Source organism: Aphelocoma coerulescens, chromosome 1A, assembly GCF_041296385.1.
Source record: "Aphelocoma coerulescens isolate FSJ_1873_10779 chromosome 1A, UR_Acoe_1.0, whole genome shotgun sequence".
Classification (NCBI taxonomy): Eukaryota; Metazoa; Chordata; class Aves; order Passeriformes; family Corvidae; genus Aphelocoma; species Aphelocoma coerulescens.
The window spans coordinates 50,696,491-50,721,369 of NC_091014.1; the positions used below are offsets into that span (position 1 = coordinate 50,696,491).

At 46.4% G+C, this 24,879-nt stretch overlaps 1 protein-coding gene and 1 long non-coding RNA gene across 5 annotated transcripts; one reads left to right on the forward strand and one right to left on the reverse strand.

Annotated features, from left to right (window-relative positions):
- The first annotated feature begins 1,941 nt into the window (after positions 1 to 1,941).
- LOC138103091 (solute carrier family 23 member 1-like) lies at positions 1,942 to 24,751 on the forward strand. Of its 4 annotated transcripts, none has more exons than XM_069001103.1 (12): positions 1,944 to 2,809; positions 6,325 to 6,474; positions 7,756 to 7,913; positions 10,939 to 11,098; positions 12,394 to 12,470; positions 15,941 to 16,061; positions 16,397 to 16,553; positions 16,739 to 16,992; positions 20,002 to 20,166; positions 20,954 to 21,062; positions 22,111 to 22,206; positions 23,361 to 24,751. In XM_069001103.1, the coding sequence occupies exons 1-12, from the start codon at positions 2,756 to 2,758 to the stop codon at positions 23,627 to 23,629; spliced, it is 1,770 nt and encodes a 589-aa protein (XP_068857204.1). In that variant the 5' UTR covers positions 1,944 to 2,755; the 3' UTR covers positions 23,630 to 24,751. The 4 variants fall into 4 exon arrangements, with proteins under 4 accessions (XP_068857213.1, XP_068857222.1, XP_068857204.1 ...); XM_069001094.1 differs by having other exon boundaries at positions 1,946 to 2,809; positions 12,394 to 12,575; XM_069001112.1 differs by lacking the exons at positions 22,111 to 22,206; positions 23,361 to 24,751 and adding an exon at positions 21,221 to 21,677 and having other exon boundaries at positions 1,942 to 2,809; positions 12,394 to 12,575.
- Positions 6,182 to 8,236, reverse strand: LOC138103112 (uncharacterized). The gene is made up of 2 exons (XR_011147662.1): positions 8,174 to 8,236; positions 6,182 to 7,623 (listed from the first exon to the last, which is right to left on the reverse strand). It is a non-coding gene; the product is annotated as an uncharacterized lncRNA (long non-coding RNA).
- Positions 24,752 to 24,879: the final 128 nt, after the last annotated feature.

Below are 24,879 nucleotides of genomic sequence, written 5' to 3' on the forward strand. Positions count from 1 at the left end.
TCCTACTTTTCTTGCTTATTTCAGAAGGCAGGATATTCTAGGCTGGGGCATTTCACACGGACCACATAAATTTCTACTTTGACATGTACATTGTACTATTTCATAACCTTCATCTAGATTCCAGATTATTAACCTTCTGTTGGCCAGAGGCTGGTATTGTTAAACTCTTCATTCCTAACAGGCCTACTCTAATGTTCAGGCTTTTGGCTATGTAGGACTTAGTTCTTGTGTTTTTCATTAAAATCTACAAACTCAGTACTCTAAGAAGTGCATTTTTTGCACTGCAGGATTTCCCGGGAGGGCAAACTGGTTTTCTGCTGAGCTTTTCTTGAGAAAAAGGATTGTTGTTGTTGTTATTATTTTGTTCTTCTCATCCTGTTCACTTAATTCTATTTGTGTGGGCAGTTTCACATGCTAGTCTAGATGACACAGGTGTTGTTATGCACCCATGCCTTTGGGATGTTACACCAGTTTATACAACTTGTTTAAGAAGCCCTGGTTACTGAATACCTGGGTCTCATCTGCAAACAAGGTTATGGCAGGACTGAGGAGTCATTGAAAAGATGCTGGGCTGAAATTAGGAGGTAGGAGACTTTCTGTAATGGGAGGTTGCATAAAAATTTACTGGGAAGATAGACTAGCCCTGGAGGAATACTGTGCCATGTCTAGAACTAGATGATCTTTAAGGTCCCTTCCAACCCAGCTCATTCTATGAGTCTATGATTCTGTGATCTTCCAGGTCTCTTCTAATGCAAACCATCCTATGGTTCAATGATTTTGATGTCTTAGAATTTATCTGTCCAGCAGGTCGTAACTTCACTCAGTGTTTAGGGTGATGTTGTCCTATCTGTAATGCAGTCCTGGTCTCAAGAGAAGATCTGAGAATACCAAAGCTCTGTAGAAGAAGTAGGGACTGGGATTTATTTCAGTTCCACTGCATCCTTTGTGGAAACCAGATGTTGCCAATGGCTGGTCACTAAGTGTGGGTGATGACATGCCCCTCTCTGAAGGAGTTTTTTGCAACTGGTCTTGGAAGCTCACCTTCTTAGGAAGCCATTAAATTAAACAGAATTTAATCTAAGTAGGGGAGGGCTAGGGTGTCCAGAATGGTTTGATGGAGCGTTAACACCATTTGCTACTTGTTAAGAAAAGGGTAACTATGCTTTGGGCCATCTGATGGTCGTGAGCTAGGATCCTTAGCTGCATGGGGATAATCAGATGACCTGAAGTCATCTTTTTTCAGTCTTATGTTTTCTGTACCTCTCTGGTGTCATGTTCTGACGACTTGTGTGAAAGGAGTAGCCGCTGCCTGAGCATTCCAGGAGTCACACACACACACCCACCCCTCACCCAAGACTATAACAGCTGAGACCAAAGTCGTTTCGCAGCGAGCAGCTCCATGAGCCAATGGGTGTCCCTTTCCACACACACACACACACACACACGTGCTCTCAGGTGCACTTCCTCCTCATTCAGGCTCAACCATAGGTTTCCCACAACAGAGTCTCAGGCATCAGAATTTATAAAAATAAAGAATTTAACAGAATGGTACAGCAACAGGTCAGCTTGAGCTGAATGCCTTCAGAGAGGGACCATGAACAAAGAAATCCCCAGGCAATTATATGCTTAAGATTGCACACCTGCCCTTCATATGCTCTTAATGCACATTTTTAGTCCAATGGTGATTTTTGGTCTGTGTCTTCTAATATCTTACTGGATTCCTTCTCTGTCTCCATGCAGGCAGGCCATTGCCTAATTTTATTGAGTTGATGGTTGTAGCATCTTTATCTTCTGTTTTGCATTTCTTGTGCACCTGTTCTCTGGCAGAACATGGGGAACTAAAAAAGTGTTAGACTCAGGATAAATATTACAACTAAAGCATCAGTGTATTATCAATATTTTTCTCATACTAAAGACAAAACACAGCACTGTACCAATTACTAGGAAAATTAACTGTTTTTCAGCCAAAAGCATATGTCAGTGAAAGTCCACAGCTTGTGGCCCAAGGCTTCTGTAAATCTAGCTACTCATGCTAAGCAAGTAAAGCTAAGCAAACAGCATTCTAAATCACACAGTATTACAACTATGACTCATTCTATTTAAAACTTATTTAAGCTAAACAACTTATATATCTCAACACGTGATTGTTGATTGCTGCCATAAATAAATTCACAGAAAAGCTTCATTCTTTTCAGGCTGTAATAGGAGAACCCCACAAGATGACAGTGTTTGTACCGAAGCCAAAATACACAGTTGTTTACATATGAAGGAAGTGAAACTATCTAATAATTGAATTTCCCAAAGGTGATGACAGAAATCTTTAAACAGGCCTGACCCACACAAAAAAATGCAAGTTGCTCTTGAAACAGTAATGAAGCAACAATTTCCAAGGCTGTGCAGGATGCCTCTGATATCCTCCAGCATCCTTACCTATGGATGAAGTTTTTTCTGTCATGAGGTACTGATTAACTCATTCCAGGGAAGGGCTGCTTTCCAGTTTGATTTGAATGCCAGTCCTCTAATCAGCTGGAGAAAAGGAGTCGTTTATCTAAGCCAAAGAAAAGGAAATGCTTCTGCGATACAGCTCACATGAATAGCTAGGACTGAGCACTGTTTGGCTCCTGAAATCCAGCTTCTGCATCTTCTCACCCTGTTTCTTTTAGGGTGGTTTTGACTGGACGGAGTGGGAATTTGGGAGGCTTTCCTCTTCTGACTGGCTCTTTTTCAAGGCAGTCGGTGAAGGCAAGTGGAAGGCATGACCCCCTCTTCAGACAAAGATCTCAACGGGCTAGATAACCCCAGCTTTGTGGTGAGTCTGCTCTCTGAAGGGGAATTCTTGCATAAACAGGTGCAAGCCCTGTGAAAGGAGAAGAAAGGGAAAGCCGGGGGCTCGGGCTGCTGCAATAATTCTGGTGTGTGCTTAACTTCTGTCTTGGCTCTTACTGACAAGAATCTTATTGACAGGAATGATTTCTTCACTACAGCCTCTGCTGCTGCTGCAGACTCAGCATACTTTCTACTCTCTGGCACTCTTTTAACTTCTTTACTCTCCATTATTTCTAAAATGATAATGTAGATGAATGGCAGTGCAAGTGTATCTGTACTGAAAAGCAAGTGAGCTTCTGGCTGTGTTCCTGGGTAAAGCATTTTATGTATTAATTAGAAAAATTATAATAGAAATTTAGCCTAGTAAATACCATGTTTCTTTGTCTTCTGGACCTATTTCCAGTGAGGTGAATTGTCAGAAAGGTGGGAAGAAGGGATTTGGGTGTCAGCTGTGGAGGGCACCCTGGAGAATTATAGCAGCGTAGTAAAAGCTGTAAATGATGTACCAGTGCAGGGGTGTGGGGTGCACTGAGAATGCTGCTAGCTTTAACAGTCATGAAGCAAGGTCCTGGGGCGGGGAAGCCCCTTTCCTATCCCACAGCAGGGGTCACCTCCATTAGAAACTAAAAACTTTGCTTATTTCCTGTCAGCAGGTGTGAAGGAGTGGGGTCCTGCAACCTTGGTACAGACCACCTGTCTGTGCTACCTTGGAGGAAGCATTTAACCTCCTAGTGTACAAATCACACATTTCTTGGGTAGCCCTCAGTGAGTTTGCTATGTGCAGTGGAGGTGTTGTGCCAGCTGTGGGCAGAGCCTCAGGGAAGTGCTCAGAGCCAGTCAGAGTTTTCTTTCCTTATTTTTAACAGGCTCTCAATTTCAATTTGTTCTTCCATAACACATATCAGACTTGTGAATTCTTATGGTCTGAATCATCCTAAAGAAGGTAGAAGACAAAGGTCTTTTACCTGTGGTTCAAGCAGTTCAGCTCCTGACTGCCTTCCTGATGCACTTACTTAAGATGCAATTGAGGGCCCTCGTGCTGTGTCTGGAGCCTGAGGCACATGGAAGATGTACTGGTCCCCTGAATTCATGGGAGCAGCTGGGCTGAGAACCCCCAATAGTGGTTTCCCTTTCCTGCTCCAGACTTCTCCTGCTTTGTCCTCCTGACAGCATCTCAGCATCACAGGCTGGCTGAGGTTAGAATGCAACTCTGGAGGTCACCTTCTCCAAACCCCCTGCTCAAGCAGGGTTGCCCAGAGCCAGCTGCCTAGGACTGTGTCTAGACAGTTTTTAATATCTCTAAGGATGGAGAATCCACAACCTCTCTAAGCAACCTGTGTAGTGTTTGGTCACTCTCACAGCAAAATAATGTTTTCTGATTTTAAGATGATACCTCCTGCATTTTGGTTTGAGTCCCTGTCTCATCCTGTTACCTCCACTCCATTCTTTTCCTGCTGAGCCCTGCTTGCTCCCCTCCAGCTCCTGGGTAGGGTCAGGCCCTCATGTGATGATCATGCGGGGCTGTTACTGGCACAGGCTCTGCCTGGCTGGAATATGCCTCCTGGTTAATACGGGGAAAATTGCAATGAAAAGAAAAGAGCTTACTGCTGTCTGCCTAGCTTAGCATTTGTCTACCTGTGGTGTTACTCAGGAGTTGTCCCCAAATAACCCCATGCATGGGCAGTCTTAGTACCTTGCTGTACATTTGTTAATCCATGGCTCAGGCTCTCTTGTTCTGAAATGAAAATGTCTGCACAGGGAGTTATTAAGGAACACCTTCTGCTCTTGAAGTTCATGCTCGAGTCCTGTTTGAATTAACTCTGCTGTCACCTATCTATTTTGAAGTATTTGTAATGCTCCTGGTTTGCCTAGGCTGGATAAATACATTATGTTGTTAAAGAGGCTTCTCCACCCTAGGTAGAGTCTCGGGCTTTAAGTTGATTAAGGTAGTTTATTTGAGTGGTACTGCAGTAGAAACAGCTTGAGCTGCATGCCTCTGGGGAGGGACCTTGAACAAAGAAATTCATGAGCAATTATACCCTTACAACCTGAGTTTCCCACCCCTCACACGACAGTTCAGATCAATAACAATATTAGGGTCTGGAGTCTTAGGGATTACACGACCTGTTTTCAGCAGTGTGATCTAAAATGGGACTTTGGAGGCTCAGCCAAGAGAATGGAAACCTGGAGGTGTCAGGCAAATGAATTTGGTGTTAATCTGCCACACCTGCAAAATTTACAACAGAACGCAACATTAATTTTATATCCCCATTCCCTGACCACAGCACTACCTGTTTGCCTCCATCAGTAGGTAGGCTGGGAGTGTTTCGGCAGACACTTTGCTGTGTTGGGCATTTTGGTGTCTTCATATTCCCACAGGACTTGGATAAGAAAACAAAAAGAAGTTTGGTGCAGGCAAACTGGTTGAGCTTCTCCAGACATCAGGTTTCTGTCCCTGCGTGACAGAGCAGGGCATGTCAGCCCAGAAAAGCCCTCTGCTGCCAGCAGGCTGAGGACTTGCTGGTTGGAGATGGGTTGATGAAACAAATGCTGTGGGATCTTAATTAGCTTTTGTATCTGGCTCTAAGTGTTGCGGTTTCCCAGGCAGCCTCTCTCCACCCCACTCGTGTGAGTGTGTGTGCGCACAGGGGTCAGGGTGGGCTGGAAGGAGGAGTGAACAACCAGGAGCATTTACTTAACTTAAAAGCTGTTGCAAATGAAGCAGACCCCTACTTTGCTTTCCTTGGCAAAATGCACCTTTATGTAAGTAAACTCTGCAAGGCATACAGCTCCCTGGGAAGCCCTGGGGCTTCTGGCTGCCTGGGAGGAGACCCGAGCCTTCCTGGGTAGCAATTTCAGTCAGCTCCTTTGGCATGGATGTTGGGATTTCCCATCTACTGGTGTCTCTGTGTTCCACTCAGTTCCTCTGTAGGAGCAGGGTTTTCTAATAAGACAAAAGGCAGGTGTCTTTATCAAGGTGGAACACTGGTAAGGGTGAGCATAAGGAGATTGGAAAGAGAAGACCAAGGAAGTGAAATATAAAATGTGCTTCTACTCAGTAATTAGTGGCAGCCAGGTGTTTTAGCGTATTTCATCAAAAATGCTGTTTAGGTGGAACTGCTGGGAGGGAGAGAGACCAGAGGACAGTGCAGCTTTCACTGATGAACCCACTGCACACTCTTTCTTGCAGTTTCTTCATCCTTAGCTAGATTTTAATTATACTAATGCACTTTGTCCAGATGTCCCTTTGAGATTGAGACACCCTCTACTGTTTCTTGAGGCCTAGACACACTAGTGCATACAAAATTTTTCCATATGTGTTTTGTGCCTCTATTTTAATTTCCCCTCCATAGTATTTGTTTTTTTAATATTGTGGCATTGTTGAAAGCTACATAGGAGGTGTTCCTGCCAGATGTGGAGTGTGGCTGCAAGAGAGGTGGCTGCTGGGCATCTGCAGGGCTGGGCTGTGGCTAACAAAGTGTTTCTCCTGTTGTCCAGGATGAAGATGGGAGTCACTGCTGTTCCTCATCAGCTTGTGCTGCCTGGGGCCCAGAGGAAGGTGGGGGCACTGGCCCCAGTGGGATCAAGCTTGGCTACACTGTCATAGATGTGCCTCCCTGGTATCTGTGCATCCTGCTGGGCATTCAGGTGAGATGGGGAAGAAGGTGGAGGCTGGGAGTAGGTGAAAGTTACATGGCTGTTCAGCCAGTTAATTGGGGTGAAACCTGAATTTGGGAGTGCTTTACCTTCACTGGTCTTGACTGGAGCTGAGAGGGTGGATCTCAGTGAGCTCAAGTCCTTTGGTCCACATCCTGAGCACTGAGTGTTATCATTGTGCCCACAGCTACACTGCACCCTTTGAAGTGTAAATGGTCAGGCAGAGTCCTGGGGCCGGGTGTCATATAGCTAATACGAACATGTTGGGTACCGCAGCTGAAGGTAGCCAAACGCTTCTGAACTTCAGCCTTCCCATGGCAACAAAAACTCAGCAGAAGGGCACACACTGTTTTGGCTGGTCTGTGCCCAGGTGTGTTAAATGACCCAGTGCCACCAATGCCATGCCCAGGTAGGGAGCCTGGGGGAAAAAGAGACCTCAGAGTCATTAAGATAATGATGGACTGTGCTTGGAGGTTGGTAGAATTTTGTACTTTGTTTCCTTAAAGGGAAATCTAGAGTGCATCAACCCAACACATCTGCATCATAATTTTAATAAAACATGCTTCTAATGAATACAGTAAGTTTCTGAGTGCCACCAGTTCGACCACTGCAGTCCTGTGCTCCAAAGTGAGAATGACCAAAAAAGGTTAATAATTAAAACAAAAAGAAGTGTGAAAAATTATTTTCAGATTTGTCATTAACTACAGGTCATTGTAGAAATATGTCTGTGACTCTTCTGACAAATACAAGACCAAATTCTTCCATTCTTTGGCACTCACTTTTTATGGTTATCCATAACTGCACTGTGAGAAAAGCTACTGATGGCAAAGAACATGTAGCTCCAAATTCCCAGCTTTTTATGTCATCCTTTGTGGTGCAAATAAGACAGACTGAAATACTTGCATTCACTTTGCCTGATTGCTCTCTCCCTGTACCTTGGGATGTCCCCAGCTTCCTGGAAAACTATGTCCGACAGCTTTGTATGCAGGTGCTGGGGATAAACTGGTTGTGTCTGACAGTGGCCTGGGAAGTCCAGAGCACTACAAGAAGTCTTTGGACATGTAAAGGAGGAGACATTTCAGCGGGTGCATTGCCAATTCTTGTAGGTGCTTTGCAACAGCCCCTAATGGAGCATTAAAGCTGCCAAAAAAAAAAAGAGAGAATGGGTAATACTAGCCCAAGCACAAATCTGTGAGTTCTCTCAACAACGTGGTAATAATATAGAGTCAGTTCTGTGTCCTTCTTCACCCAGTCTTTCTCTGTGGGTCCTAGCACTTCTTGACAGCCATGGGAGGTCTTGTAGCCGTTCCGCTGATCCTGTCTGAAGGGCTTTGCCTCCAGCATGATCTACTGACCCAGAGCCACCTGATCAGCACCATCTTCTTTGTCTCAGGAATTTGCACCCTGCTGCAAGTCCTCTTTGGAGTCAGGTAGGCCAAATGCAAGAACTGGGAATGTGAGCAATTACTGTGTGCTAGGCCATCACCTTGTAAAGTTTATCAGTGAGAGCTGTTTGTTACTCTTGGCAATCAGGGCCCATGCCAAAGCACCATGAAACTGCTGAGAGCTTTACAGGGCTACCTTGCTGTTCTGAATTTTGCATCTCCTGATACTTCATATACCTTTTGTCGGGCTTTTAAGGAATCTGTCCTCAAAATAATAGAGCATTGCAACATGCAGTAAAAAGTACCTGCTTGCTCCTTACTCCAGCGATCCTCCAGATAAGGCAGGAGCCTTCTGATTTGGACCCAGGGTCAAGAGAGCACAGATTCTACAGGAAACTCTAGGGGAGGGGATAATTAGGAGAAATTGAAGTCCACCTGCCACCACTTAGGGATGAGCTCAGCAGCACAGCCTGTTATGTGGTGCCACTTCCCGTGCTCAGGGATTTGTGGCATAAAAGGTAAATCCTTTGCTGATGGGCAGCCAGCAGTGAGGTGAGCATGGAGTTGCTATTCAGTACCCAGAAAATGAAGCATTTAACGAGCAAGATGACTGCAAGTACTCCCTCTTTCCAGAAATACCTTGTATCTTTGCTGACCTTGAAAAATTTCCTCTGTTCCCCTTGTCATAACTCTGGGCTTCCTCTCTCCTTCCACAGGCTGTTTTTAACTCCAGTATGGTGGGAACCTGTGTTTGTTGCTTTAAAGACAAAAATTACACATTCTTTGGCTTCTGAATCTGAAGGACTCTGGTTAAAACTTCTGCCATCAAATCACTGGTCAGCTGTCAGCTCCACAAAATGTTTTTACTCCTCCTGCTTAATTCACTACTGAAACTTTTCTATCTCTGTCTTAAGAAGTGTCTGTAGACAAACTTCCTGGAGGGTGCTCCCCTTCTACATTGTTACAGGATTAGTGGAGGAAGGAGGGGCACCCTGACCACAAAAAACAGAGAAACTGGTTCTTAGCTAAATTAAGGCTGGGGTGCATGACCATTGCTGCTGGTGCAAATCAGGAGTTCTGCATTCTCCCAGGCACCTTGGTGAATTCCTGAGAGCTGTGATGTCCCCTGGTCTATTGGTAGCTGAGGATGAAAGAGGAGCAGGGAGCCTCTCTCTCCCATGGCTGAATAGCTAATTGAGGTACTATAGATCAAATTAAATGGTAAGGAGTTGTTCCCATGGGATAAACTTGAATGGCTTCTGCCGTGCTGAAGGTGCAATTGCCTTGTTGCTGACCCCAGCTATAAGGCATGAGGATGATGCAATAGCCAAGGGAGGAGCTGACCCACTGCAACCTGCAGCTCAGTCATGTTACACAGCATGAAAAAGCAGCAATGGGTCCCAGTCACCAGAGACACTATCAGAGGCTTCTGAGGGGAGACACAGGTCACTTGCCGTTGTGGTGAGCCTTGCTTAGTAAATGCTTGAACATCATGTATTGATTATCAAAACATAATATTGCCTTCCCTAATTCTGCAGCTTTCCCTCTTGCAAACCCCATAGAAAAGAGTTCAGTGTGCCCCATAAGCATCACCTTGGCACCCCATTTTCCTCTGAGCCTACCCATGTCAACACTGAGCCCACCCATGTCAACACTGGCTGTGAAATGGCGTAAGGACCAACACTGCAGGAACTATAAATCTGTTGTTAGATTCTAAGTCATGACCCTGAGCCTTCTCTGTTTCTTTTTGTTTGTTTCTTGTGCCTTGCCCAGCAAAATTGTTTCAAAGCTTTGACAGTGCTTCAGTTGTGCATGACTGATATAAATATTTGTTTTAGGTGACAGAGACATGGTGCTGTTACAGCTGCACCATCTCTTGTTTTCAAGAACTGTAGAAATGTCTCTGTTTCAGGGAAAGCTGTGCAAAATCACTCACATGAATTGCAAATTGCTGTCCCATGGCTTGTCTGAGCAGGTGCCATGAGAGCTCCTGGCACAAGGAGAGGTTGCTTTGGGGTTCCTCCTAGGGGTGCTTCCTATACGAAGGAAACAAAGGCACCTTGGAGGTTTCCCTTGGCTGTTTCAGGACTGCTGTGCCAGCCCTCAGGCAGCTTAGGGTTTTTCAAGCACACTAGAGGAATGGTTAAAAAAACTTGCACTGCAATGGGGGCAAAATTGTGTGGGGCTTTGAGGAGCCAGTCAGGCCTTTTAGGTCTCTGTCTTCATTTCTTTGAGCATGGAAAGAAAAGAGGCTGGTGTAGCTCAAAGGAGCATTGCTTTGCTGTATAAATCTCTGCATGAAGCTGGTGCTGAGCTCCTCTGCAGATGCAAGCTCCTTGCCAGCCTGAGGGATTCCCAGAGGGAAAGATACTCTAAGCCAGGAGACATGTGGTGTGGGGGGAGAGCCATGGTCTCACCCAGTCAGTGCCCACAGACCCCTCCATGCAGGTTTCCTTTCTAGTTTCAGTGGAAATACAGAAGAGGAATTGGCATTAAAACCCGTGTACTAAAAGCCAAGTCACATTTTCTATCACCCTCAGACAGGATCATTGTGACATGGAAAGTAGTTAGTGCATGTCCTTGTGCTCATGAGCAGGTTGTGAAGAAAACCGAAACAGCCAAAGGGGACAGAGGAAGCAACTGGATATTGGCAAGATTGATGCTGAGCTTTTCTTCAGTGTCTCACCATCTTTCTTCCTTGGTCTTTTTCCCTCCTCTAGATTTTTCCTTTGGCTTTTCTAGTCTGTGCAGGTCTGTGGTCTCATCGGCCATTAGGAGGACTACTTTTTCCTTAACAAAGGGTGGCAGGGTTGGACTGTAGCACCAGTGTGCCCCTCTGCTGGTATTTGAACCTCAGCTCTTCCCCCATGTCACTGCTCTTGCATGCAATGGGCAGTAATTCCTACCCATGGTCACTGATGGTGACCTGCCACAACATTTCAAAAGATAATGTCAGAGGCCATGGGCAGAACTGATTTTTAAATTTATTTAGCTTTCCTTTCTCTCACCCACATGGAGCTGAGTTTCTATCATTCTCACTTGTCATTTTTTCCCTCTGCTCTCCTTCCAGGCTGCCTATTATTCAAGGAGGGACTTTCACATTCCTGGCCCCCACCTTGGCAATGCTGTCTCTCCCCACTTGGAAGTGTCCTGCCTGGACACAGAATGCCACCCTGGTCAATGCCTCTTCACCAGAATTCATCCAAGTCTGGCAGACACGGATGCGAGAGGTACATTACCTTTTCAGTGGCACCTGCTCTGTATCAGGACAGTTTGCTTTCAGTAAAGTGCCTGACCATGTCATGACCACCACAGCTGGAGAAACTTCTATCCCCAATGAACCTTGGCCCTCATGCTGTTGCAGCTTCCTAAGTATCTATTCTGTATCAAAAAAGCTGCTGAACAGAGGACATGCAGACTTCCTTGTGTGATTTATGGTCCCTGCAGTCTCCACTGGTCCAGTCAGATCCCTTCTGTGTGAAGCATGGTTAACCTTGAAGAAGCAAGGGAGAGAAAATATTTTCAAGGAAAGAACCCTGTCTAAGCACAGGAAGCCTAGTTAAAAAAAAAAAAAAAAAGGCAAGGCAAAACCTACTGTAAATATTAAGGAAAAGGGCATTCTTAGGTAATCAGAAGGGAGGAGGAATGCCTTATTCTACATTGATTGCCTTTATCAGAGCAAGTGACTAAATTTGCCTCTGTTGATCCATTTGTTGGTGTGCTTTCCAAACCACTTGGAAAGTGCTGAAAGCTCACAAAGGATTTTGCTGTGCAGCACAGGCTGCTCTCTACTGATGCACATAAATCTATCACAAGGGCACAGCTGACATCTCTTTTCACTCACCCAGCCCCTGTGTTTCTCTTCCTTTTGGAGCTGGGGAAAGGAAGGTGCTCAGCACCACAGATATACCAGTCTGGGCTTATCACCAAATCTGAGAAGGCAGAGAGCAGCCTCACCCCTGCCTGAAGCTGACGTTTCAGAATGTAATTGCTGGCTCCTTGGCAGTGGTTGTCAAACACAGGGAAGTTCAGGGTGATAAATGTGTTCCCGGATCGAAACTGATACTCTGGAAAATAAAGAGGCTGTAATGAGTCACTTGCCCCACCAGTGTGCTGAAGAGACCCAGCAGCCCTTCCCAAAAGGGAGATCAGTAGACATGGCCCTGCTCCTGTTTTTGGGCAAGAGCTTTTCCCCTGAGTTGGGTGAGCAGGCAGGAGAGTGCAGGGCAGGTGACGCATGCTTGGTTGGCCCAAGAGGACGGGGAGGAGGTGATCTGTGGAACAAAATTAGCTCTGGTGAGGACTAAATCCATCAGCCAAAGGGGGAGTTGCTGTGCTGCTGCTTTGGTGGTCCTTCCCACATGTAATTCTCAGCCAGGTTTTACTGTTGTCAGCAGGAGGCCTCTATGCCAGTCTGTCACTGGAGACTGAGCCTGGCTCTCACGCTGGATTTGCACTAACATGAAGAAAAGGCTCAACAGCTGGAGCTCCTTCCAACCTCTGTTTTTATCCTCCATTTTCCTAGGTGCAAGGAACTATCATGGTAGCTTCTTGCTTTCAAATCCTCGTTGGATTTTCTGGCCTGATTGGATTTCTGATGAGGTTCATCGGCCCCCTGACGATTGCCCCCACCATCACCTTGGTTGCACTACCTCTGTTTGAGTCAGCTGGGGATATGGCTGGGCAGCACTGGGGTGTAGCATTCATGTAAGTCTCACATCTCTGTGGGAAAACTGTGAGTACACAAATCACCTGCCTCTAATATGAAGTAAGTGTCACCGTCTGTAGCAGAGTTCCCCTGGGTTCAAGGTTTATTTGTTGAGCACTGACATGTGACAGGCTTGTGCAAGGCAGCCACGTGGCATAGTCATTCTTCTCCAACCCCCAGAAGGCTAAAGCCCTCAGCAACACAGCAAAACCAAAAAATGAGTTAAAACCCCTGATTTTTGTGAAAATCCAAAGTTCATAGGTCAGTAGAGATACAAGCCTTTCCCTCATGTGTGCAGTCTGTCACAGTGTCTACACACACTGTCTTACACACCCATTATTTAAGTTGAAAAGACATTCCTAAAATGACAAAGTTGAGCACTCAGAGTTAGGTATTCTATGTTGAAATAGCTGGTGCTTTATATATTGTCTTCCCATGAATAGGAGGAATTGTTCTCTCCAGAGAGGGCCTGGGGGGCTCTGGAAAGGTCTATTTGCACATGTAGCTTTGCAGCAGTGAGTGCTCTTGCAGGGACATTTGTGTGCCTGCCCTTGTGCACAAGTGTAGACTGCAGCAGAATTTCCTTGGTATTTCAGAAATGAGTTAAAAAAGGAGAAATGCCATTGTGTGGTTGCCTTGCAGACTTGGCACCTTCAGCTCCCTAATGTAGACTTCAGCATGGGATAGCATGCAACAGGAGTAAGTTTTTAACTTCTCTGTGGGCTCCCATTATTTGCTGGTGCTTTCAGAGCTGCTTTTGGGGACTCGAGACACAGGCTTGATTGTAGCCCTTGAAAGACAGCACGTTGTTGGGAGGACATGCTCCCGTACACTTCTCTCCTGGTCTCTTCTCCTCCCTGCACCTGCCCTCCCAGACCCCAAAAGCCAATTCTCTTTTCCACCCCCAGTTCCTCACCTATCTGGTCTCTTCCACCAGCACCCCATACAATTCCAAGCCCTGCTCAAAACCTAGCTGTCTTTTCACCATTGTTTCTCCCATCATATCCCTGGCTTGTTGTCCTGTTCTCCAGCTCTGGTGATTTGTCCTAACCCCTTTGATTAGCCAGTGTGAATTTTCCTCTTCAAACTGTATGTCCTTGCCTGGACTATCTCCTTTCTCTGCTGCTCTTCTCCAGCCACTAGCTCCTAAGCTCAGACTCACGCTTGACTCTTCGCCCAACTGTGCCACTCCATTAATGGGGTCCCAGTCCTTCAGCCTGTGTCCCTACTCTCAGCCCAAGTCACCTTTTCTGTCCTGTTCCTTTGTGTCCCATCTTCTACCCGTGACAATCCCAATCCTTTTTTTCCTGACTCAGACACCTTAGCCCCAGCCTGATCATTGTGCTCTGAGCCATGCCATGTGTCCTCTTTTGCTGCCTTCTCCATACTCTGTGGATATCATTAGTGAAGGAGGGAGAGCAGGGATGGAGAAAGAGGAAAACAGGAGCCATGTGGTCTCAGGCCTGTGTTCAGCCCCACCACATCCCAGAGTTCTTGTGATGGAAGGTCCCCATTGTTGCCACAAGAAACTCCTCTAGTGTGTGGTGACTTACTCGCTGGTGATGGTGCACATACAGTTAATCACTGGGCAAGGCCTGGACATACTCAGAAGGCTCAGAATCTTTATGATCTACAAATGCAAAAGCCTGAGATGTTTCTGCTGACTGCTTGGGACCTGGAGTCATTGTTGCAGACTGAGCATACCTGAGCAGATTTTTGTGAGAAACATCAATATCCTTTGCCCCAAAGAACAAGTTCTACTAAATCTCAAATTTTTGCTCCAGGTCATAAGGAGATCTTGTTACTGCTCAAGGCAAAATGACCTTTTCCATGCAGGCTATATGCTATGTCTATTTCCTGAACGTCACTCTTTGAAATAGGTTTGATATATATTTTTCCAAAAATATTTGGCCTGAGGCAGATGTTTCCCATGGAAATTTTCATCCTGAATGGGTAAAGTTAGGTAGAACTATAAGCAACTGAAAATAGAGTTTGTTACTAGATTGTGTCAGGCAACCTGAATAATAAGCAGTGACACCTCCCTGAGACAGATGAGGGTTCTGCAGTGAGTTGTAAGGCTGCTGAGCACCTTTGTTCATGCAAATGCACAAAATGTGTGCTCACACGGTCTGCCTGGGCTCTGTAGCATTAGAAACCATGAATGGGAACCAGTTCCTCCTCAGACTTTCTGCCTCCAGTTATCCAATGCTTTGAATTCTGATGGATAGATAACCTCTGGCTGTATGTTGTGGAGTGTCTTTGCAGAGAACGGAGGATAGCATTTTCTTTGCACTGTTGGAGTTCTGCCTGTCCCTGAATATTGCACCTACAATTTGTCAGCTTTTCACATGTGGAAAATACTGTCAGTGCACTTCAGCTGGTACAACTGATTTCTCACCAAATCCTATCCAGATTAATTCACTCAATGTACAAAATTTAGATTTGTTAAAAAATAATGAGGAGCCCTTCAGAGGCCTGGCTAACACAGGAAATGTCCATGGTCTTTTACCAGCTCAGCAACTGAAATGGGATGCCCAGTCCCTCCCCTCTCTCCATATGTGGTAGCCTCCAGCTTCATCTGGTTGGCCTTTCTGGGTAAAAGGCATGGGGGGCAGGCTGTGAGTGCACCCAGATGTGCTGCTGTTCACAGATGTGTCCTACGCTAGGGATGGGAGAGGAGCTGCACCTGCAGTTACTTCCACCAGCATGAGCCCCAGGTGCTGCTGGGGGCACATGGGAGTACCTTGCCTTGGAGGGCCCCTCCATCGTGCAGCCCTCGCAGACACAGGGCCATGCTCTGCCCTTCTCGGCGGGCTGGGAGGGCTCTGTGGGCACCATGTACAGCCCCACAGTCCCACCATGTTTTTTCTTTTGAAACAGGGATTTGTGCAGCCAAACCAAATCCTTTTCTTTTACTCTGTGTCACAGGATCTTTTTGCCCCTTGAAAAGCAGCATAGGTAAACCTAAAATCAGAAAACAATTAAATCCTGTATTTCTAGTGTATCTGAATTACACAGGCAGGACCTGAACCTTGCATGTCTGTCAGGTCTTTCTTTTACTTAGGAGCCATTTTTAACCTTTCTGCAACTGTGTCATACTCATTGATGCAGTACCTGGGGTGTCAGTCTTGAAATAATAAGGAGGAAAGAGATAATTGCAAATGTGCAGGAGCTATCAGTAGATCATGATGGAAAGCTTGTTCCACCTTGGCTTGGTGAAGTGGGGAGCCACCCTCTGCTGCTGAGGGCCTGTTTTTTATGGGTCCTCTGGAGTCCTGGGTTCTTGGGTAGCAGGTCTTCACTTAATGTGGGGACAGCAGCTGGGCACCCACTTCATTTATGGTTTCACTTTCCCTCTTTCTAGGACTATTTTTTTCATAGTTCTGTTCTCTCAGTACCTGAAAAATGTCGCTGTGCCACTGCCATCTTACCAGAGAGGCAAGAAGTTCCACTTCTCTCCAATCTACCTCTTCCAGATCTTCCCGGTAGGTTGGGGCTCCTGGGTACCGGGGGATTGTGACAGGGGACTGGCCTCACCCAGCATGGGCTGCCTGGGCTCTTTCCACTCGTGTCCAGATGAGTTAGCACTTCCCAGCCGAGCCTGGGTGGCAAGGGGCAGAGGGGAAAAGGTTGCCCATGGCCTTGATCATTGAGAGGGAGGAAGAGAAGAAGGGAGGGCCACCAGGAGCCCCTGCTGCCTCTTTGCCTCCATTCCGTGTGCAGGGAAAAGGGTCGGGCAGGGAGACACCTAGTCCACCCCAGCCGTGCTGAAGACGCAGCCTTACTCTAACCAGACCCCTCTGGTGCTTGTGATGGGCAGGTGCTGCTGGGGCTCTCCCTGAGCTGGCTGCTCTGCTACGCGCTGACAGTGACCAGCGTCCTCCCTGCGGCCCCCACTGCCTACGGCCACCAGGCCCGGACAGACACCCGTGGGGACGTTCTGTCACAGGCTCCCTGGTTTCGGCTGCCTTACCCAGGTACTGCTGCCTCCCCTTCCCCATCCTGCCTGCTCCTGCTTGCACCTCCACTTATGATTACCAGGGGGAGATGAAATGTCAGAAATCAGGCAAACACCCGCGGGCATTCCTGCTGTTCTTCTTCCCCCGCGGCAGATTCCGGGCAAATGTGCCCCACCCCCCTGAGCCGAGCTCTTTACTTGCAGGCCAGTGGGGAACGCCAACGGTGAGCCTGGCCGGGATCTTTGGCATCTTAGCCGGGGTGATTTCCTCCATGCTGGAGTCCGTGGGAGATTACTACGCCTGTGCCCGCCTGTGCGGGGCCCCGCCGCCGCCGAAGCACGCCATCAGCCGCGGGATCGGGGTGGAGGGCATCGGCTGCCTCCTGGCTGGGGCCTGGGGCACGGGCAGCGGCACCACATCCTACAGCGAGAATGTGGGGGCCCTGGGCATCACCAAGGTGAGCCTCGCTGCAGCAGGTGGCTGTGGTGGTGTGCGTACAGCACAGCGGTGCACATGAGTGTGTGCTGGACCTGAGAGTGTCCTTAGCCCGTCTCCTGAAAGGCACGCTGGAAAATTGTGCCCTGGCACACTGGTGGCCAGCTCAACAGCACTACGAATGTCTTAACAGAGGTGGGCAATGCTTCCCTTTCTCTGCGTCTGGTCTGCATAGGGAATTGGCGCACTCACTCGTGGCACCTGGCCTAGGTGAGGCTGAAGAGAGCATGCTACATCTGAGCTAACCTGGACAGGAGGGGAGAGGGAGAGGAGAAGAGAGAAAGTGAAAGGGAGAATATTTAATAGGGCCTCAAATTCCACAACTTATATAACCCAAGAATGTCAGTCATGTGAAAGGTAGACTATTTATTTGGGGTTATAAAATGGGATAGCAAAGGTTTGTGGTTTTATGTCTCTATAAAGTTTTGTGAGTTCCTCGAGTATATTAATTGCTCTTATAAGGGAAAGAAATTTCCAGAGATAACTGTGAAAATCAGATCATAGATTTTCACTAAGCTTTGCAGCCAGAGGATAGGCTGATAGACATCTAGCTGCTAACTGGACAACATTTTCAAATCATTGCCAAATAAGCAATGTCATGCCAGAAGAGCTGTGAGTCAGTAAATAAATGTAGAATTTAACTTACAGCTTCCACTATAATATTGCTTATTTCACTGGATTTTATAAGCCTCACTCACAATAACCATTTTTCTCACATTGCGGTGTTAGTGTTTGGCTGAGGTTGCTGCCTCAAGCACCAAGGGCTGTCTGGATGTCTGCTTGGAGTCCAGTTTAGCCTGTCACCACTTGTACCTTGTTGCTAGGAAGTCTGTGCATACAAACCATTTACCTGAGCCAAGTCTTTCCTGACGTGTGCTGCACTGTATGTATGGGATGCTGCCCAGATTCATAATTACCAGATTATAGGACGTGTATTCTCACAATGTACGCTAAGCCCTCCAGGTGGACATGCCATCTTTGCCAATTCAGGACAGATATTTCCCTTGGATCCCACTTCTGCTCACTCTGTCCACACTTAAATGAGCTGAAAATGAGTGTCATCTCAGTCAATTTAAATCAGTGTGAACACTCTGGTTGGGACATATGGGGGTGCTGAGAGCACAAGGCAGATTTCTTTTTTTTTTTTGTGGGAAACATGTTTTTCTATAACAAATGGAAACAAAAGGGACTTGTTTCCTCTTCTTAAACAGAGATGTCCAGCACCACCTGAGGAGTCTTTGGAGATCTCAGATACATACAGGGGCTGACAGATAAGTCAAGGAGAAGCTGCTAGAAGCTGCCAAGATGCAACATCTTACATGGCACCGGGCACCAATATTTAAACTGCTTGATCAGGCCCAGTATGCCAGTACTGAGCACTCCTTTCCAAGAAAAGGAGGATTTTGAAGAGAGTAAAGGCCTCAGAATCACCACATAATGTGGAGAACCCTGCAGATTCTTCAACCTTAAGAAAGAGAACTGATTTTATTGTTTTCCTGACATAGTTGAAACAAACTCTAAACTAGTGGCTTTAGCAGAAGATGGTCGCAGTGCTATCACTGGATTAGGTCTTTTGCCTTTAAAGCCAACTCCATGGTAATTCAACATTTTAGCAAATTGAGAATCTGAATCTTTGTTCTAATCCTGGAACAAATAGATCTGTTGGCTTTTATCAATTAACATTTAGATGGTAATAGTGTCCCAAGGTTTTAAGCCAAAGAATATAAAAAGCCCACCTGAAGGCAATGCATGCTTTTGAAACTCCACACCAAATCTTCATTTATCTTTCACAATCAAGAAAGACTTAAAATATTTTAAAGGGACGTGTTTAAGAAATACTTTAAAAGAGGCACTACTAGTTAACTGAGAATGTTTTTGTTGAAAGCATTCACAGGAAGCTTGTCCCGTAATTAGAAATTCTTCAGATATTTAAAAGGAGGGATTAAAATATTTGATTGAATTATAAAATGTTTGCAGAGGATTAGAGTTTTCCCGACACAAATGCTGTAAGTTTAGCATGATTGCTTAGGCAGTCCAAGTTTTGGTGTGGGACAAGCATATCTTGAATTGGAAGTTTAACAAATATTGCTGCTTTTCTTTTCACTTTGCATATAAACGTCTCTTTCAACTCTTTGTTTGTCAGATACTCTTTTTCTTTCCTAATCATATAGGAAATGGTTACATATAGGTAACGGATCTGAATGAAGGGCATGGCTTGGTGCTTCATCCCATCTTTGTTGTAGTGCTCAACCAAGAAAAGGCCACCCTGACTCTTCCTAGGGGAAAAATGAGGAAAAAAATGGTTTTACTGAAGATAGATGGGTGATGAGATAGTGTTCCAGTTCAGACAGACCGAGAGACTTCCTCACTTCTTATTTCTTGACCATGGAGAGAATTTATCAGATCCCAGACCTCAGGATGGATCAGCCAGCCAGCTCAGGTCTCCAAAATCTTGGTCTCCAAGGAATGGAGGGATCATTGTGGGATACCTCATTGAAGGCCACTTTTAGATGACAATCTAAATGCTGGTGGAAGAATTGTCTAGTGAATTGACTGGGGGGTTGCAGTGCCAGGCTTGTATATATACCAAGATATTTCTAGGCTAGAGCAAGAACAAGCAAGAACAAGTGGGGATTACTGTGCTCTTAATTTAACTTTTTAATTTCAGTTTAATAGCAAACTGCTGAAGTCCTGTCAACAGTAAGAGAGAGGATAACACTGGGTAAATAGGTATGGTGCTCTCAGAGTGCCTTTCATTGTAAATATTTATGGTGCACAAATACTGATGCTTCCCATTCAGTGTCAGCATCCCAGCCCACCAGCAGCTGCATCCAAGCCTGTTCCTGAACATGCCATGGAGTGCTAGGGCCAGAGCTGCAACCCCTGCCTGACAGGTTGGCGCTGGAGCCTGCCACCCCTCACCTTTCTCTGCTGGTCCGTGCGTGACTGCCTCCTCTTCCTCTTGCCCCAGGTAGGGAGTCGAATGGTGATCATTGCTGGTGCCTGTGCCATGCTCCTGAGCGGCATCTTTGGGAAAATTGGGGCAATGCTTGCCAGCATTCCCATCCCTGTGATTGGAGGCATGTTCCTTGTGATGTTCGGAGTTATCACGGCAGTGGGGATTTCCAATTTACAGGTAACAGCTGTGTGAGCACATTTTCATCCCTGCTGAAGGGAACTTAATTTCATTGAAACAGAATATGCTGAGTCCAACTCCTGGCCCTAAGCAGGACACCCCAAGAGTCACACCCTGTGCCTGAGAACATTGTTCAAACACTTCTTGAACTCTGTCATGCTGGTGCTGTGACCACTGCCCTGGGGAGCCTGTTCAAGTGCCAAATCACCCTCTGGGTGAAAAGTTTTTTCCTAATATCCAACCTAAGCCTCCTCTGACTCAGCTTCATGCAGTTTGCTGTCACAGGTCATGAGAGTGAAGAGATCAGTACTTGCCCCTCCTCTTCCCCTCATGAGGAGGCTGCAGACTGCAGTGAGGTCTATCCTCAGTCTCCTCCAGGCCAAGTGACCTCACACGGCTTCCCCTCAAGGCCCTTCACCATCCTTGTGGCCCTCCTTTGGACACTCTCTAATAGCTTTATATCTTATATCGTGGTGCCCAAAACTGCACACAGGACCTGCAGTTTCAAGTTAGATTCTTACCAGACTGTGTCAGCTATAACCACAACATTTATGTTGGCAATTCCTCAGGTAAAGATAAGGGGCTATACCCAGATGGGCTGAATCACAGAGGGCTCCCTGGTTAGGGCAGGGCTGGCTGCCACTGGGGACTGCAGGATCACAAATGCCCCAGCAGCACCAGGGCTGGGTCCACTCCTGATTGCAGTGTTTGCATCCCACCATGTCTTATGAACACAACAGTAATCCAAGATTTTATGCATGGTAATGTATGAAATCTCTCTGTGCAGTACACAGATATGAACTCCTCAAGAAACATCTTTATCTTTGGATTTTCTGTATTTGCTGGCCTTACAATTCCCAACTGGGCAAGCAAAAATAGTACACTGCTGGAAACAGGTAAGAAGTGACAGCAGAAGCATTTTCTGTAGTATAAAACTTAAGGAAAGGCTGATCAGAGAAGTATTTTAAAACAGTTTTTCCTGATAAAACACTAAAACCTGTGCTTTGCCTGTTTCTTTACTTGTGGACTGTTTTTGTCTTTTGCTTTGATGCAGAGCTCTGGTGCAGAAATCTCTGCTTTTGGTCAGTGACTGCACCTCAGCAGATTCTTCTTGGGCTAAGGATTGCAGAACACTTCCCTGTGACATATTCCTGGGGTGGGGCAAGAGAATACTCCAGGGCTGAATCTTGGTCAAGGTTCTTGATGAATGAGGCTTTCTCATGTGCTCCTACACAATAAAATGCTGGACTTTCAAAACACAAGAGCATACTCCTCTACTAAATTCCATCAAGTTCACTTTATTGAAATTTCCAGTTCTCCAACAGCTGGCCCTTCACTGTGTCTTGTATGATTAATGTCTTCATCACAAAGGCCAGAGTGTCCTCTCTTAAAGTCTATATGGTGTGCTGGGTGGGCTGATTAAAGAGCTGGGCCCACAAACCACACACTCTATAGATGGTCTGTCAGATGCTCAGTGCCACTGGGCTTTGCTCATGGCCCTTAGTCCTCAAGGGGAAACATCACACCTGATGAGCTTGTGGTGCAATCCCATGCTAAATATACTCATATTTCTTCGGGAACTGAAGCTCTTGCTCCTGTAGGGAACTGTTAGGTGTTATGTTGTGGAGGTGCAGCATGTGTTTGGAGCAGAAGGTGGCTTTTTCTCAGACAGTGCTGTGGTCTGCACTGTTAACAGGCTCTTAATGTATTTATGAGTCATCTCCTGCCCACTGTGGGTCTGTGAATAATCCTGTAGAATAAAACTGTAGGTCTGAAATTGGCTGTGAGATCATTTTCCCTTCCACTGCCAAATCTTACGCTCTGCTTTGGGATTTGCAAGTCTAGGCCAAGCAAGCATGCAGCTTGCAGCCTCTTGGCACCGGGAATGTTGCTGATAAAACGTGTCTCCCTGCATCACTATCTAAAGCTTTATTTTTCTGCTAGGAATCATCCAGCTTGACCAAGTGATCCTGGTGCTTCTCACCACTGGCATGTTTGTAGGTGGACTTCTGGGCTTTATCCTGGATAACACCATTCCAGGTAGGATTTGCTGAAATGAGCTGCTAGTTTATGCCTGTCCTAGGGTTTGTTCCCTGGCATTTTTTGTCTTCATGACTCCTGTTCTATGGATGGGAGTTGTGCTAGCAACCATGAAACACCGTGTGACTTCACTCCTCCCAGAGAGGGGTGAGGAACAGGAGACATCACTGAAATGGTCTCTGGCTGGAAAACAGCAGCTTATTAAAAATTAAATAATTTGTCAGGAACAACCCATGCTGAGGAAAAGGTTTATTTGGCAAATATGTCTTTCAGGGAAAATGCCAGCCTAGAACCATGTTGCTAGTTAAAAGGAGAGAGGAAAGCCCTCTGAAGTGGAAGGAGCCAACATGTGCCTCCTTAGGGGAGCTGCTAAAACTGAGGCTGAACTAAAGCCACAGCAGTGGAAACCAGTAGGAAAGGCTGGTGACCAAAGACAGGCCACCTGCAGCTGGCCCCCACAGGCAGCAAAGAGCCTTGGATTTTCACTGAGCATGGGGAGGGAGGGCACAAGAATAGGAGAGGGAACCCTCCCTTCTGGTACAGGAAAAGAGCAGGAAGGAAGGACACTCTGAGATTCTGTTACTGTCTGAGGCTTCTCAGAAAGCCAGTCTCCCTTTGGCTCATTAATTTTCCTGTAGCTCTCAACCTTCAGCTCCTCTGGGCAGAATTTACAGGTGTGCTCACTCCCTTTCCTAAGAGGGACTTTGCTGCCACAGCAGTTACAGGCACTTAGGAATTCCTTTGGCTAGGATAAATACCTGTAACTGACTAGTAACTGCTAGCTAAATGCACTCTGAAGTGTCTGGGCAGTTAACATCCAGCCTTGCTTTCCCAGCACTGTATGAACCTCCCCTTTGAACAGTTCTTGGATCCCCCGTGGCAGGTGAAAACTGGTCTTGGTATCTATGATTCCCATGGAAAGCAGTGGAGAAGACTGCTTATCTGGAAGCTATTGCAGGAAAAGGGGAATTGTCTGGAAGCTCATTAGTGACTATTTGTAAAGACCTTTGGAGCTAGAAGGGTTTAAGTAGAAGGGATTTGTATTTTGTGCTGGGTCTGCTGGGATTTGAGCAGTGGGTGTGAGGCACACAAAGCAGCCCTGTGCTTGAACACCTACTGTTCTAAACACAACAATCTCCCTTTTGCTGTTGCAGGAACACAGGAGGAGCGGGGGCTCCTGGCGTGGAAGCAAAGCCACGAGGGAGGGATGGAGAGCTCTCAGCTTGTTTCCAAGGTCTATGATCTTCCCTTTGGCATAGGCACCAAATACTGCAACGTCTCTTGGTTTCGCTATCTCCCCGCTTGCCCCAAAAGACTTTCTCCTGACAAGAGAATGGATGAACTGAAAACTGTTGGACAGAAAAACAGTGTTAAAGCAAGCTTAGAAAGAAACTCTGAGATTGGTGCTGATACAAGGATATAAGCACCTGGCCTGCAAGTGAACTCATCTCAGAAGCAGAGGTCTGAAACTGTGTCTGCAGCCCCCATCATCTGAGCATGAGCTGGCAGCTGTTAGAGGGGGGAACAGGAGAAGGACAATGTCTTCCTCTTCCCAGCTCTGCCCACTGCACCACTGGTGACCTTGAGGAAGTCAATTTTTCTTCTCTCTTCCTGGCTGCCCACTTCTAGGAAGAACCTAATCCCTCTTTGGGGAACACCAAAGCCCAAGAAATGCATAGGAAAGATGTTCTGTTTCCTTCCTTGCACTGACCCTTGGGCACCCTAAGGAGCCAATGGAGAAGGCATCCCTGATGGGCCCTGTGCCACTCTCAGGCATCCCTTGGGTCGGGGTTAATCCCCAGCACCTTAAAGCAACACTCACCTCTCACCTCATGTTTTATACCTCATCTAAGCCAAGGGGAAGGAGCAGGCACCTCTAGGTCATGATTAATCTCATTCCATATTCCCATAATTTAGTCAGCCAAATGAATGTTGTTGTAAGAGAGGCATTTCAAGTTAATGGGATGGATTTTCTTCTGAACCTGTCTCTTCTGCCTTAGACCACAAAAGGGCTCTAGAGACCTTACTTAGGTTCTTGACCTAACAGAAAAACCCAGCTTCACTGAAATGTATCCCACCTGGAGTGCTGGGAGGAGTCTCAGGCGAGCCAGTTTCCTGTAGGGCACCCAACCCTACAAAGATGAAGGAATCCTCATCAAATATAAAGGAGAAAACACTTCTGCTCACAATCTTACACATCCCTATGCTACTGCTATGTCCTGTGTACCCTTGCTGTACCTGTTTGGTCTGGTGGGGTGACAAGCACTTCTCTGGAAAACGGGTGTGCAGATTATTGCTCCTATTCCCTATTAGCAGAAACAGCCTCAATCTGTATGGCCACATGCAGTGTGATCACACGTGGTCCTGGTTTCTGGTGGTGTGTAATAACATTGTTGCTGTAGCATAAGCTTGTGTTTCCTTCATTGAGATTTATACTTCCTTTTTTGTAAGTATAATAAATAAAATGTACACTGTAATGGTATTTCTCAGGGTGGTTGCTGTAGTGAGTGGCAGGTGGTAGTCAAAGAATCACAGAGTAATTCAGGTTGGAAGGGACCTCTGGAGGTTATCTGGGCCAGCCCCTGGTCAGAGATGGTCCTGTTAGGCCACGTTGCAGAGGACTGTGTCCCATTGAGCTATGGATGGAGAGCCATGGCCTTTTTGGGCAGCCTC